The 14,928-nt window shown below is 38.1% G+C and overlaps 1 protein-coding gene across 1 annotated transcript in view; it reads left to right on the top strand.

Annotated features, from left to right (window-relative positions):
- The window catches only part of Sorcs3 (sortilin related VPS10 domain containing receptor 3), a 249,034-nt gene that overhangs the window by 150,409 nt on the left and 83,697 nt on the right, over nucleotides 1-14,928 (top strand). The window contains exons 8-10 of the mRNA XM_059253743.1: nucleotides 562-638; nucleotides 3,325-3,416; nucleotides 13,610-13,717. Coding sequence (XP_059109726.1) covers nucleotides 562-638; nucleotides 3,325-3,416; nucleotides 13,610-13,717 — 277 coding nt within the window. The remainder of the gene's footprint in view (nucleotides 1-561; nucleotides 639-3,324; nucleotides 3,417-13,609; nucleotides 13,718-14,928) is intronic.

The raw sequence follows: 14,928 nt of genomic DNA, 5'->3' as shown, positions 1-14,928 counted from the left end.
TGTACTGTTTTTTTTTTAAACCCACTGCATTTCAGTAGATTCCAGTCAGTCAAGAGATAAGTCAGCAAATTAAGTTGGAAACATCTACAAATACACACACATCCATGTTAACACACACACACACACACACACACACACACACACACACACACACACACTTGCTTTTCTTAGGCTAAAGTTACACTTGAATAGGAAACCTCTGTTCCCATCCTCTGTGTTTATATATACTCTTCTGCTCCTGGCCATCTTCATTGCATACCAGTCAGGAGCTATCTGAAACTGTCGGGGTAGGCAGAGTAAGTGAGTTTATCAATAGTCAGTCCCTGAGCCCTACCAGCTAAAGATGCATTTGTGACACACTGTTCACTTGCTTTTCTCATAATGAGTTTTTTCTTTTTCCCCGGCTGGGTTTTTATTTTTAGGCGACCTCAAGAAAGAATGTACACAAATAAACTGTAAGCATCCTTTGGGGAAACTTTACTCTGGCACTCCTCCTCTAATGATGAGCACACTTAAAATGTAAACTGTCTGACAATTTCAAATGATATGCTTATGTTTCAGGCAACATTGGCTCGGAACTCTCCTATACAGATATTGGTGTGTTCATCTCTTCTGATGGGGGCAACACATGGAGACAGGTAAGTGCAATGATTCAGGGAGAAGCAAGACATTTAGAGTAAACTCTGCTGGCATCTCCCCTTCCTGCAGATTCTTAGACTCCTTATGACTTCCTAGTACAAAACTATTTCACTAGCTCTCTGGTTTAGTGGATCTAACAGGCAGTCTAGAGGGGTAATGGTGGGTGAGAAGACACCTGGGCCTACAAGAGGAAAACCTAGGCTTGCCCTGTATGGCTATGCCATACCTTCAGCAGTATGTATGTAACAGCCTCTGGATGCTAAATGTTGTTCTGGTTCCTGGGGATGCATTGATGAAGCTGTTTCTGTCATTAGTGTGCCAAGGAATCTTGGCAAGCAGTTCTCCCTCATCAGCTTTCTCAATCTGCTTCTTTATCTGCAAAGGGAAAGGATCAGAATGTTGAAACTAGAAAAGTCATGAAAGTCAATGATAATTTGAGAATTATATAGACCCAATCATCAGTAAATATAAGACAGCTTAATACATACATGTCTACAAGAAAAATCAATTCAGTATTGCAAACAATAGAACTTGGAGTGGTGATTTCAATGTCCCACTTGGCTGTTGTGTATTTGATATATGCTGAGCATGAACTGAACTTTTAACTTATTAAGTTTAATGTAAGTTGTCACATGTGACTACTATCTTAGTCAACACAGACATAGTTTATGTCAACAGGGTATCAGGCAAGAGCCTCAGGACTTGACATTCCTTCTTTAAAGAAGTTCAAAAATTAAATGAAGGAAATAATTTCACATAAAACGAAATACAGTTTAGGGTGATTGTGTTATTTTAGTGGCCTTATTATCATGGAAAGAAGAGTGAAGAGTTGGTTCTTCTGGGGAAGCTGGGATAGAGTTAATAATTAGCGGTGATCTAGTACCAAGTCTTAAAAAGAATAAGGTTTCCAGCTGGGGAAGAGAGGGGAAAGGCATGCAATGTCTTGATGCAGGTGAATTCACTATTAGCTGTCTCACTGGTCAAGTTCCAATTTTGATGGCCAAATAAAGCCTGGGATCACCACCACCAGTATTGTCATCACCCTCCATGCCATCACCATTACTGCTACCATGACTAAACCTGTTACCAGGTACTTAACAGATGCAACAACTATTTTGAGTACTACACAGAGTGCAATGAAGAATACAACAAATCTTGTTCCAAAGGCTGCAATCAAGTGACTAGGGGACAGACATATGAATAGGTGTCATCCTTCAAAGTATAAAATAATCTATTGCAAGGGCCAAAAGAATTCAGGGGCCGGAAAACAAACTCATCCAGTATAAAGAACAATCATTGTTCAAGAACCTAAAGAAATATATCAATGTTCAAGTAGCCAATGCTGCATTTCTTCCATGCTCCATTACCATCTTGCTTTTCTTCCCCTTTTCTCAAACTGCCCAAGCTTCTACTTTTCACACTGATGCCTGTCAGAGGAAGATTTGGCAGTGGATGACAGTATCAAGAAGGAAGTTTGAGTACCACTTTCTCCTTCTCCCTGACTTCAGAGCACCCTCTGACTAGAACTATAGACTCTGTTTCTCCATCCCATTTGAAATATATGTGAATTACAACCTTATGTCCTTTGCATGTTAAGAGTGGCCATTATTAGGGCATTTTTCTTTACTGAAAAGATAAATGTAAAGAAGGAAAAATAGAGTTTTAGGACTGAGAAGCTTACTTCTTCACTGTGTTCATTTGAGCATATGTGCAGGAGATCACATTATCCCTATCCATTCCCCCTTTCCATCTACTAACCCCTGCTTACCCTCTTCTAGTCTTTTTCTCTGAGTCACCATCCTAACATCTGCATCTCGGTCATATGAGACAACACCAGAGTTAAGCACTTGAAGAATTACCAATGTCTGTTTTCCTCTATAAACTCTAAAATTGGGGATCTTTGTTAAATAAATACTATCCTTGCTTCAAGTTAGAATTGTACAAGCCATACACCTTGATATATGTGGAATTAGATCTGAAAACATCTTTGTGGAGACTTTTGTATTTTGCTGGTACTTAATAAATATTTATGAAAAGATGGAGATATAGGTCATTGAATCAATGGGCCAGTGAATGGGTAGTTCAATAAGATTTGGACAAATATATAGCTCAGGTACTGGCTTGTCTTAAAGCCCAGGAAGACTATATTATAATGAATATTTGTAAAAAGTGGTTCATGGCCACCAAATTCGGGTCTTCTTCCAACCTGTAGAGGAATCTAGAAAGTAGTGACTACGTCTAAATGTTCCATTGTTCTCATGTCTGGAGAAATTCTCTTTTGAGTCCTAGACAAATAAACACTAAAAAAAAGGCATAGAGGTAGAGAATCAAAGATCATATAAAAATAATTTATAAGGAAGCAAAGACAGAGAAATTTCTTTGAAATCATACTCCTTTTTTTTGGGAAAAGGGTTACCTAGTTGAGCATGTACACATTGCCTCACCTTCATGTAGTATATTGGTTCACATGACTAGTGGGAAAGGTCCTCGGTATGCCATTTGAGTGGGATAAGGAGAGATGTTTGTTCTCTGTGAGTCCAGTTTCCTATCTATTAAATGCAGATAACACGTGTCAGACTTTGATAGAGTCACTGGAAAGCCCTGAATCTAAATGAAGCAACGTGTATAAAAGCCCTGCAAATGTAAGACACTGCTGTGATGTTGTTGTTGTTGTTGTTGTTCCAGATCTTTGATGAAGAGTACAATGTCTGGTTCCTAGATTGGGGTGGCGCCCTCGTGGCCATGAAACACACACCTCTGCCAGTCAGGCACTTGTGGTAAGGACAGCTCCCTATCCTATTAATGAACAGATCTTCAGTAGAAAAGGTTGGGGCAGGTTATTCTGAGTGGTTTTGAATTCCCTTCTCCATTTCCTCATACACTAAAACCAACTTACTTAAATATCCTTATATCATCTACCTTATAGGTAGCAATATGTGTTGTCAGATAAGGCTGAAAAGAATAGAAGGATCAAAAGCCCAGGCTGTCTTGATTTGGAATCCAAATATGAGAGATGGAAATTGCTCTAAAGGAGTGGTAAGGTTCATGTTAACAGATCCTGAACTGAGTTCTAAATAAGTTTCAGTTTACTATTCTATAACTGCCCCATTGTCCCATGATAACATTTAGGTGTCATGTATATTCATTCATCCAAAGATCAAGAGAGTAATCTGGGCTGATAGTCTAGATTTGTACTAGTTAAAGTAGATTTGGAATAGTTAAAGCTGTGATTGTAGGCTTAATACTGTGAGAGAGTCTGGACAATGAGGACAACCAGGGACTCCATTAGAGTTGATGAAAGAGAAATAGCCAAGAAGGAAGAAACCCTTGAGAATATGTCTTCCTGAAAGCTAAAGGTAGAGATGATAATAGAACCAAATTCTTTAGTCATATCAGATCTGTTATGGAGCAAAAATGCTAAAGGACTAAGTGTCTTAGGGGGCCTTTGTCAGAGGACATTTTAAATACAAGTGGAGTTAGAAGAGTTTGTAACAGCTATGAGTGAACAAAAGAACAAATGAACAATAAACGATGAAATAAAATCAACATAGTTTAGATTGTTTATCTCAGCAAAGCAAATATGTAATGGATCCCAGAGCATATGTGCTTATTCATTAATGAGGACAAAGAGCAGAGTAAGAATATATCTTGAGGGTTTTATATCATGATTTAGGTTTTTGACAAAGGGTAGATGAATTTCTTTTATGCAAATATTTCAAAGAGAAAGAATTTCCGGCTTCATGTTCAGCTAAATAGATCTTTGTAGGTGAGTCTAGCTAAAGGGCAGATATTAGCATTCACAGTGGTCAAAAACCTCGATCCTAGCTTTTACCAGGCCTTTAGTTACCAGTAAGACCAACACTTTGAATGAGAATTTTAGTGCAAAGCATTTAGTTGTCATCTGAGAGAGAGCTGATACCCTGGTGCTAAGTCCAATCTTCAGCCACCTTGATGAAGACTTTTCTCAGTTTGTCTGTTTCAAACAATATAGAATTGTCAGTTTTAGGTTGAAACATGCTTAAAATATTGGTAGTCTCTTAGAACCTCATTAGCCTAAGGTAGAATAGTTGCATCTCTGACCATTTTACTTTACAAGAAAATTATATAAATAATTTTTAAGTATAAAAGGAGTTTCTTTCAAGAAAATTGCTGTACTAGCCTATGGGTGAACTTGTGAAAATTCCTAATGTAATTATTTATTATCCATTTCCTACTAAATAATAGTCTGGATTTGTTGAAGGAATGTTACATTTCAGGCACTGTTCTAAATTGTTCCAATGAATTATTCAGCTCAACCTTAAAAATGTAGTTCCTTTAAAAATTATCAATATAAATACCATTTTAAAATACAACTATATCAAATACCTTACTCAAAGTTGTTAGTGCACAAGTGTTAATTGGAGGCACCAATGGAGCTCCTGTGTGTTAACTACTAATGTTTTAGGTACTATGAGGAATGCACAGAGGGTTATAACATGGTTCCAGCCCTCTGGGAGATGATAGTCAGTACAAAGATTTTAGATTAACCCAAAGCAATGTTTGTTACAAATGCTGACTGTGATACTAGGCAGTGGTCTAACTGCAGAAAGTGGTATGGAGATAATATTTGGAGGAAGGATGCTAGGAGTTACAGGCAGAAGTGGTGTGAGGCAAGCAGGTGAAAGTGAAAACTCTGACCCAAGGCTAAAATTCAGAAATGGACAGAGTACTCAGAAAACTGTATTGGACCCAAGGGTGGGGACATGTAAAAGAGTGCAGGATTGAAAAGAATCTGAAAGTCACTTCAAGGCATTAAGATGATGCTGATAGGTGATCCCTCTTGTTTTAAGGCCCATTTTTCAATCTGTGGAAGCAAGAGTTGCCTTTTCAGAAGTAAGTAGGACTTGTACCAACAAAGAAGAAAGTTAAGTCTTAAACTCATTTATTTTTAACCTAGTGAGACACTGTTTTTTGGCTCTATCATTATGTTTTAGGAACCATCTCAATAAGAGCTGGTAAATTCCCCATACACAAACAGATTAGCTAATCCCTTCCCTTCTAGTGGTGGGAGAAGGAAGTAGCAACTGTATCCTATACTTGACTGTCTCATGCCCCTCTTTGTCCTTGACTATGGAATTAGGTCTGTATGCTTCTTACTGCTTTTGATAGCTTCCTGCAGAGAACTTTCCTTGTTCTGAGGAGAGGAAGAAAGGAAGGATTTATTGTTTTCTTTATGATGGAGGAAAAGAAAGTAAGCCTATATGGTATGCAAGAAGAGTATGGTACCAAGAAATTAGAGAGGATTTCAACTCTCACAAAACTTGTTTGGTTGTTTTCTCTTAGAAGCATATTCTTTTCTAATGAGAGACAGAAAGGGAATGTATCCCAAGAGGGTGGTGGGGAGAAACCCGGAGGATTAGAGTGAGGGGAAGCTATAATCAGGATACCGTGTACGAGAAAATAATCTGTTTTCAATAAAACAAAAACAAAAACTTAGCCTTCCTTGCATTTGACCATTGAGATTGAGCTGTAGATGTTTCTATCCAGAGACACACTTACTCTCAAAGGAACAACTTGTCTTGGAAATCTTGGAGGAAAATGGCCTAAGTTAGAAAAAATTACTGAGACTCCACTTAAGGATCTGTAGTCATGAACAACCATTATTACTTAAAATCTTCAATGAAAATTTGAGATTATCCTGTTCAATGTAGCTTTAATTATAGCATTATACACTAAATGTAGAAAACTGAATGTATTCACCATAAATAAATGGTAGAAGTCTACTGTGGTGAATATGCTAATAACACTGAGTTCATCATTATCTAGTATATAAATGAATCAACCATCACATACATTGTATAAATACCACATGTCGAATTTTTCTTTTTTAAAAAATAAAATACATGATTTACAGAGCCTGCAAAATAATTATATTCTTATTGAATTTCCTCTTGTAAAATGATACTATTTGTTAACCTTTTCTAACTTAAAAAAATTAAATATTATTTTTAAACTAGGCTTCTAAGATAGTATTATCTGCATTTAAAGGATGTTGATAGTGATGTTTCCTGAACTTAGACAGGGATGAAGATTTCTATTTACTCCTGTCCATCAATCCACTTCTTTGGAGAAAAGGAATAATTTGCACTTGTGAGTGGATAAATGTCAGCTATTGAATGTGTGTGAGAAATTACTATAACAAATACAAATTCATTCAGAAATTGTCCTTTGTGTGTTTTCTTGAAGGGTGTGGGAGTGTTTTGTAAGGACTTGACCATGTCATTATCATCAATGTTTTCTTATAAAATGGTTGACTAATTTTTTGCCTCTTTCAAGCTTTTAAAACTCAAATACAGTTCCTTCCTTTCTAGTAGATTCTAATTAAACTACAAACTCTAAAGCTAAAAGACATAGCATATTTTAAGAGGAAGAAAGATTAAGTAGTCAGTTCATTATCATTTTCTCTTATGGACCTCAGACTGACATTATTGTGCATATAGATGTATGTATGCATATATGCATAAATGAAAAGCATTAGCTTACCCAGCCTTACCCAAGGGTACAAAGGTTCTCAGACTTAAATAATAGCTACATTGCTTTTCAGAAAAAATAGGAGTCATAATTGAAAAGCTGGAGAAGCTTTAGCAAGGCTAACAAGGCATGCTGTTTCCTACAAATTGAAAGGATAGGTAGCTGGATAGGCATGAAGACAAGACAGCGTACAGACTGAGCCATCTATCTGTGACCATGTAACTTTGGAGGAACAGAGACTAGAGTCCAAGTGCTATTTCAGGTAAACCCTCCCTCCAGTATTGCCACTGTGTCTTAGCAGTATTAGAGGGAAATGAGCAATAGAGTCCTACTGAATTCAGTCTTCCAGTGAAAACTCACAATGAACAGGGTGTCTAACTCACAGGTGGGTGAGGGTGTGATGATTTGCTGAACCCTGACAGATTGTCCTATTTCCCTTCAATGTTCTTGGAACAAGAAAGGGAAACATCACCTGGCCTTCTGTGTTCTGTTGTTCATCTGTACATGGTTGTGGACACTAGTACCTTGTTTTGTTCAGATAAACATTCCTATGAGAATAATAGTTCTAACCAGTGCATACCTCTAAAAAGGAACATTGCATGTGTTGCTCTGAAGAACCTCCTGGTGTCCAGCACACCACACCTTCTACATTTACAGTAAAGTAAAGGGAAGCATTCTACCTTACTCAAGGAAGGAAAGCTGATTAACTAGTCTGCTTCTAATGCTATGTTGGTCTTGTAGGAAAAACTTTGGTTATTTTTGGAATATTCTATTCTTCTTCTTATGTCAATACTGTAAAGTCAGAGATACACAGACTAGGAAAGGATCCAAGAGGTCATATAGTCTAGCATAATATTTTGTATAGCAGACCATTTTGTGACACCTTAAGGGCTACAACATGCCAGGGTAATAAAACAGTGAAAACTGCTTAGTAAATACTCAAGCTAGAGAGTTCTCATCTTCTAACATGGCTTTAGTTGTTACGGGAAAATGTTTTTAATGCTGAGCAACAATGAACTGACTTAGTATTTTTTCACATTGAATCCAGGTACATACAATTTTAGAATTGTGTAATTGGAAGGACACCCAGATATTTCTTTTTTCTAGCCATTCTAAGTTTCCATAAATATATAAATATGCAACTCAAGAAAATATTACCGGTTTGTTCATTTGCCCCATATGTATTCATTGATTGTTTATTATATACATCCAGCACTACTACAGGAGCTGGGATACACTGTTTAACAAAGCAATGTGCATGAGAACTTACATTCTGTATGCAAACATTAGACTATTCTTTTTAGTAGTATCACTGAAATAGAAAATTATGTTCCCTTATTCTTTCTATAGTCTTAAAAACTGATAGGTCTATGTATCTAACTATATTCTTTCTAAATTTATTCATGGGCATTATCTTGTTTTTGTAGTGAATAACCAGGGAATTCTTTTTAATATGCGAAAATCTCCTTACTAAAGAATAAGTTAAAATGAAATGGTAATTAATTCAGTTTCCATCTTCTTTTTTTTCTTTTACTAACCATGCTGTATAAAATTCATATAATCTGTCTCCAGGCCAGTTTATCTTTTACCTTAAATCACACTAATTGACAGGTCTTTAAAAAAGGGGAACTATGGTTGAAATTGAACATAGTATTTAAGATACTGCAGAAGCATTGTTTCCTTCCTTGTGCATGCAGTCTAGAGGAACTTATTAGACTTTGTGGCTTGCTCAGCTTTTGTAGTATTACCATTGTTGGATAATACTTAACTTGTGATTGACAAGGAATGCAGACCCTTTGGCCTGAACTCATTATTTCACTAGTTAATCTTACCCTTTCTTCAGCTTTTTTCTCTTCTGTTCCACATCCTACCTATTTTTATATTATACTATTTCATTTTATGTGTATTTTGCCTGCATATATGTCTATGTTCCATATGTGTGCCTGGTGCCTTTGGATGCTAGGAATTGAAATGGTGTCTTATGGAAGAGCAGCCAGTGGTCTTAAAATGAGACATCTCTCCAGTCTCTAACTATTCCACTTTTAAGTTGACCCTACCTTATAAATCACATCCCTGCCAGAAAGCTAGATCTGTCTGTCCAAAGTTCTTTTTGATGATGACACAATATGGAAACTATAAAGAATCTAAGCATGGACCAAAACTGAAAACAGTAAACCAAATTGCTATGTCTTCTGAACTCTCCATTTTTTCTCTTTTGATTGTTGAAATATCACCAACAATATCTTCCATAATTTATTTATGTTTATTCAGACTATATATATATATATATATATATATATATATATATAATTATCAAATCCTATTGACTTTACCTCTAAAAATATCTAAAATCTTTTCATTTCTGTGTCTGTTCTCCATGGTAACTCTTAGCCAAGTCCATTTCTTATGTGGTCTTGCCATTCATCTACTTGCATCCACTTTGAGTTCTGACAACCTATTCACCACACAGATGTAAAGTTTGTTTTTTAAAGTTTGGACCATGTCATATCTCTCAAATTTCATCTGGAGACAAAGTCCTCTCTGACTGAATTCTGTCCTGTCTGCAGATTCTACTTCCGCTTTCCATTCTGCTATAACCATTGACCATCTTTCTATCTGGAGAGCAGGTCCACTTCACATGAGATGTTTCCTCTGTCATATCCCTCCCTTCTATATCTGCATATCTTCTTCTTTATTTTCATTTCAGATCTCCATTTAACCACTTCCTAGGGGTAGTACTTTTAGTCATTAGCAAGTCACTTTACATTATCATGAATCATTTCTAACTCTTGTTTTTATATCAGTTTATTGGTATATTGTTTGTTTCCTCAAATTAACTATAAATTGCTTCACTCTCCTCTCTGGAAATACTGCTGTAGAGTTATGACTGAGGACACAGCTAGCTCAGGCACACAATAAACATGAACTATTTGATCAGGGGAATTTATTTCATTTTCTATCTGATTTCCTGTGTTGCCATTATTTGGAAGTCATTCAGAATTTTACTTCCTTCTTAACTATTGGCAATCTCACTGGTTTCAATTTCACCTATAGACTTAATATGGGATTCCCATTTTCTTTGGCATGGACATTAATGAGCTATTGATATGAGGAAGCAAATGAGAATCCATTGGGGATGACATTCAATGCAATTATCTCAGAGTATTTACAAAGTCCCAACCATCACTGATTTTCAGTCTAGGCCCAACGTTCTTGTAGCAAGGATATTAAGATTTTTTTTATTGTGTTTTCTGGAGTTTCTTTCAGGACTTTTATTCCTTATAACAACTTCAGCCTGAAACAGCCAAGTGTTAGAAATCACTCTTCTCAGGAAACACCCACATGGCACAATTGTGGCCTTCTAAGAATCCCCTGGATCATAAATGAGTGTCATTGGACTCCATCCTCGTTTTGCCCCTGGAGACTCTGCACTTGCTTCCATTATGACACCCTTGAACTCCACTTGCATAGGCTGCCTGTCCTTTCTGGGCTTGTCTTTGGGTATGTGCTGATACCATTCTTCACTCTAGCCTGTGCAGCAGATTCTTCATTGGAGATTATTCCACATAGTGGGGCTTCAGTCTTCTCCCGTTTCTCTCTCCATTTGTGCTTAGCTTTGTCTTGAAGCTTCTATCTTGATTCTGAGAGTATGATGTGACCTCATCATCTGCCTCACGGTGTCTTCTTCTCTGTATAAAGTAAAAATAGCTGCCCTATGCCCTGTTGGTGAATGTATGAGCAGAGGGCCCCTCTCATCTTGAGGTGCAGGTGGCACTCACTGAAGCTGGCTCTGCACATGTTGCTAGCTCATCTTTATCAGTGAGGAAATTCTTGGTGAAGCCTTGAACTCAGGTTGGCATTATTCTGTGAAAACAACAACCAATCTGTTTAAAGTCGTATCAACAAACAGGCTTGAAAAAGAGACATCATAAAACCTTAACTCCTGGGACTATCAGACAGAGATAACTAGTTAGTGGTCATGGGAAATTCTAAAACTGCCCTTATTATTGTAGGAAATTCTGAAATACAAAAGCAAGGAAGCTGGAATCATGCTATTTTCACAGTTCAGGTCTCCCCGCCTTCTTCTGCACTAGTTTAGCCTTCAACTTAATTTTAAAAAAATGGCTGAATTAACCAAGCCCTTAAAATTCAAGATAGAAGATGATAATTTAGGAATTCATAAAAACTTCTTGACAACATGATCACTTTTCTTTTATGACTGTGGATCAAGATGTACCATCAACCTAAGCCTTGTTGTCAGACTGACTGCCCTAGATTGGTTAAGATATTGTCCCCAGTACTATTTATATAGTATTTTTATTTTATAATTAACTTAATTTCACATATCAGCCATGGATTCCCCTGTTCTTCCTCCTCCTACCCCCCAGCCCTCCCCCTCAATCCACTCCCCATTCCCACCTCCTCCAAGGCAAGGTCTCCCCTGGGGAGTCAGCCCAGCCTGGTAGACTCAGCCAAGGAAGGTCCAGTCCCCTCCTCCTTATACCAAGGCTGAGCAAAGTGTCCCAGCATAGGCCCCAGGCTCCAAAAAGCCAGCCCATGCACCAAGGACAGGCCCTGGCACGTAAAGCAAAGGATAACCAGACTGAAACTCACAACTCCAGGGAGGCTACCTAGTAAAGAGGACCCTAAGAAAGACACAGGGATCACCCAACAACAGAGAAATAGATGAGATCTACATGAGCAAACTGGGGGTGAGGGGTAATGGAGGGCAAGGGTCAGGGAGAAAGAGAACTTAGGGGAGAGGGAGGTCCCAGCTGGATCAGGAGCAGAGTGGGAGAATGGGGAGGGAGATACCATGATGAATGAAGACCCCGGGGAATAGGAAGAAGCAGAGTGCTAGAGAGGTCCCCAGAATTCCACAAAGATACCTCCACTGTAGACTACTGGCAATGGTCGAGAGAGTGCCTGAGCTGACCTGCTCTGGTGATCGGATGGCTGAACACCCTGGCTGTCATGATAGAACTCTCATCCAGTGTCTGATGGAAGCAGATGCAGAGACCCATGGCTGAGCCCCAGGTGGAGCTCCGGGATACCAGTACTATTTTTAATCTGTGTGTTTGGAAAAAAAGATAAGATAGGAACACAGAGGGGAGTTAACAGTAGAATAGAGAGATTAAAAAGTAAACAAAGAAAGGATGGAGCAGGTTTCTGTTGTTAATGGAAAAGGTGATTCCTAGAACCTGTGTATGGAAGTCAATTAAAATCATACTGGAAAAACTAAGTGTATGGACCAAAGAGGGCCTTTCATATTCCTTTCCTTTTTCATGCATCTATCCATTTAACACTTCCATAGCCCTGATAAGTATTGGGGCTATGAAGATGAGTGGAAGAGTCCTTGACCTCAAAAGTTCACAGTTTAGTAAGAGTCAAACACATTTTCTGAAATGATATATAATATAAAGGAAGAAGCATGTAACAAAGATTCACATGTGAAGTGTCAAGAGGTCATTCAGAGAATAAAAAGATCGTGTTTCCTAACCTCTGAGAGCTTAAAGTCCTGAATACCTGAATATAGGAGAAGACCCATATATAGGAGGAGGTTCAAAGAATTAAATTTTGTATCTAGAGAAGATTTAGGAACCTGAAAGGACAAGAAAGATCTTAGAGGATGAAGAAGCCAAGCACACATCTTTGGGCTATATCCTCTGCTTAAATCAAGATATAGAGAGGTACTTGATATTATCAAGAAAGAGAAAGGAAGCAAGCACATGAAATCAGTAGAAGTGTTCTTTAAAGAGGTGTGTAGTCTGCATCCACAAAGGACCAGGCCTGTCTTATCCTTGGACAAAAGATGGAACAGGACATCTCATAGCAGTTCAGACACTTACTAGCCATGCCTACAAGCCTTTTAAGGTGACATTGGAAGGTGGAATAGTCCCAACATCCGTTCTGAGCAAATAGGAAATTGCTTTTTTTAAAGTTTGATCTAAAACACACACACACACACACACACACACACACACACACACACACACACACACACACACCCTTCCTAAAGGGCACACCCACAATACTCAATTTATCTGTGTCAGAAATTCCAAGGGCTGAATTGATTGTGATGTAAATTGAACCTTCAGTTTCATTCTTAGTATTTGAAATGTGACACTCCATCCTCTGAGCCCTTGAGCCCTCCTGGACACACATGCCTGCCTGCCTCTGTGTGTGTGTGTGTGTGTGTGTGTGTGTGTGTGTGTGTGTGTGTGTGTTCCTCAATTCTAATGTGCTGAAATATTTCTACAGGTCTGGTGCCATTCTGTCTGTTCTGGGAAAAGCAATTTTGATCAAATCTTATAATATAGGGAGATGCTGTTGATTAAGGATTGCTAATCCAAATTGCCAGATAGCAAGATACAGAGGAAACTTTAATAACCTAAAATATGGTGGTCAAAGATTGTGACTTTATTTTCAGCTGTCTTCCATGTATTTGTTTCTGCCTCAGGGTGAGTTTTGATGAGGGCCACTCCTGGAACAAATATGGTTTCACATTGCTGCCTCTCTTCGTGGATGGGGCGTTGGTGGAGGCAGGAGTAGAGACCCACATCATGACGTGAGTACTTCTTTACTGTGGCAGAGAAGAGACTGAAGACCTCAGTTCTCCTTCACCTGTAGACTCAGTACTTTCCTGGGGAATACAATAAGAAATCGTTTCTTCTCAGGTCCAGACTTTCCTCATCTATGAAATGGAAATGTTTATATTTACACTCACCAACCCATATAGCTACTGACAGGATCACAGAGGCTAATCTCCTAACTGACCAGTGAAATTTCTAACAGATTTAAAGACGAGCAAGCATCCATTCCCTTTACCTCAAACTGAACAGCATAGAAAATTAAGTCTATGATGTATTAGAGAAATTTGGCATTCACATGTAAGTATCTTCTCAGTGTCCAACTTGGACCCAGCCTACCACTCTGGTCAGAATTGAATGGTCAGATACCAATCCCTATATAGAACTGCTACAGGTCAACCAAGATAGGGAATAGAATACATCCATGACTAATTTTTACATTGGAATTGTGCTATAATACAACTTTTCTGGAGACATCTGTTGTATGGTGTGGATAAAGATTTCCTCCAGAGCTTGCTGCTCAGGAAAAAAAAATGACAGCACCCAGTATGTACCAGTTATTATTCAAATGGACAATTCAGAAAAATATCCCAACTCTATCCTATTACTTAAATAAATAAGATGGACCAATGACTCTGCTTTGGAACCCAGAATACTGTGTCAAAGATTTATATTTTTGTCAGGAATTCCAGGAAGTGAATAAAATACTAGGAACACTTCTATCCTTCATGTCAACACTTGTTTGAAGATTTTGGTACATGAGCTGACTTTCTCAAATTATTCCCCATCCTTTACTTATTCATTAGGCATAAAACAGAGAGCTTTTGTCTTTGTAGGAATTTCCCTAATGTGACTCAGTACAAAGGTTGGGTTTTGGTTGTAAGTTCTACAGGGCATAAGCACCTGCATTCAAGAGGCTGTATAAGCTGCCTCCTGACAGCATTCAAGCCAGAGTTCATGGATTTCCCAGTTCAAGTCTGACATGGCCCTAGAATCTTGGCCAGTGGCCCCAAATTTGGCCATTCCTTTTTTTCATTTGTCAAGAAACTTGCCTATTTTGCTTATCTTTAGCTCATAGCTTAAGGTATCCTGCACGCTCTTTTGTGAGACCAATTTGAACTTATTACATGATTCTGTTGGGCATGGCTTTGAACAATACCATATACACACTAATCCGTCAATGGTCTGG

The sequence above is a fragment of the Peromyscus eremicus genome, chromosome 1 (genome assembly GCF_949786415.1).
Source record: "Peromyscus eremicus chromosome 1, PerEre_H2_v1, whole genome shotgun sequence".
NCBI classification, from domain to species: Eukaryota; Metazoa; Chordata; class Mammalia; order Rodentia; family Cricetidae; genus Peromyscus; species Peromyscus eremicus.
Note: the sequence above shows the minus strand (reverse complement) of the source record. Positions and strands in the feature narration are given on the sequence as shown.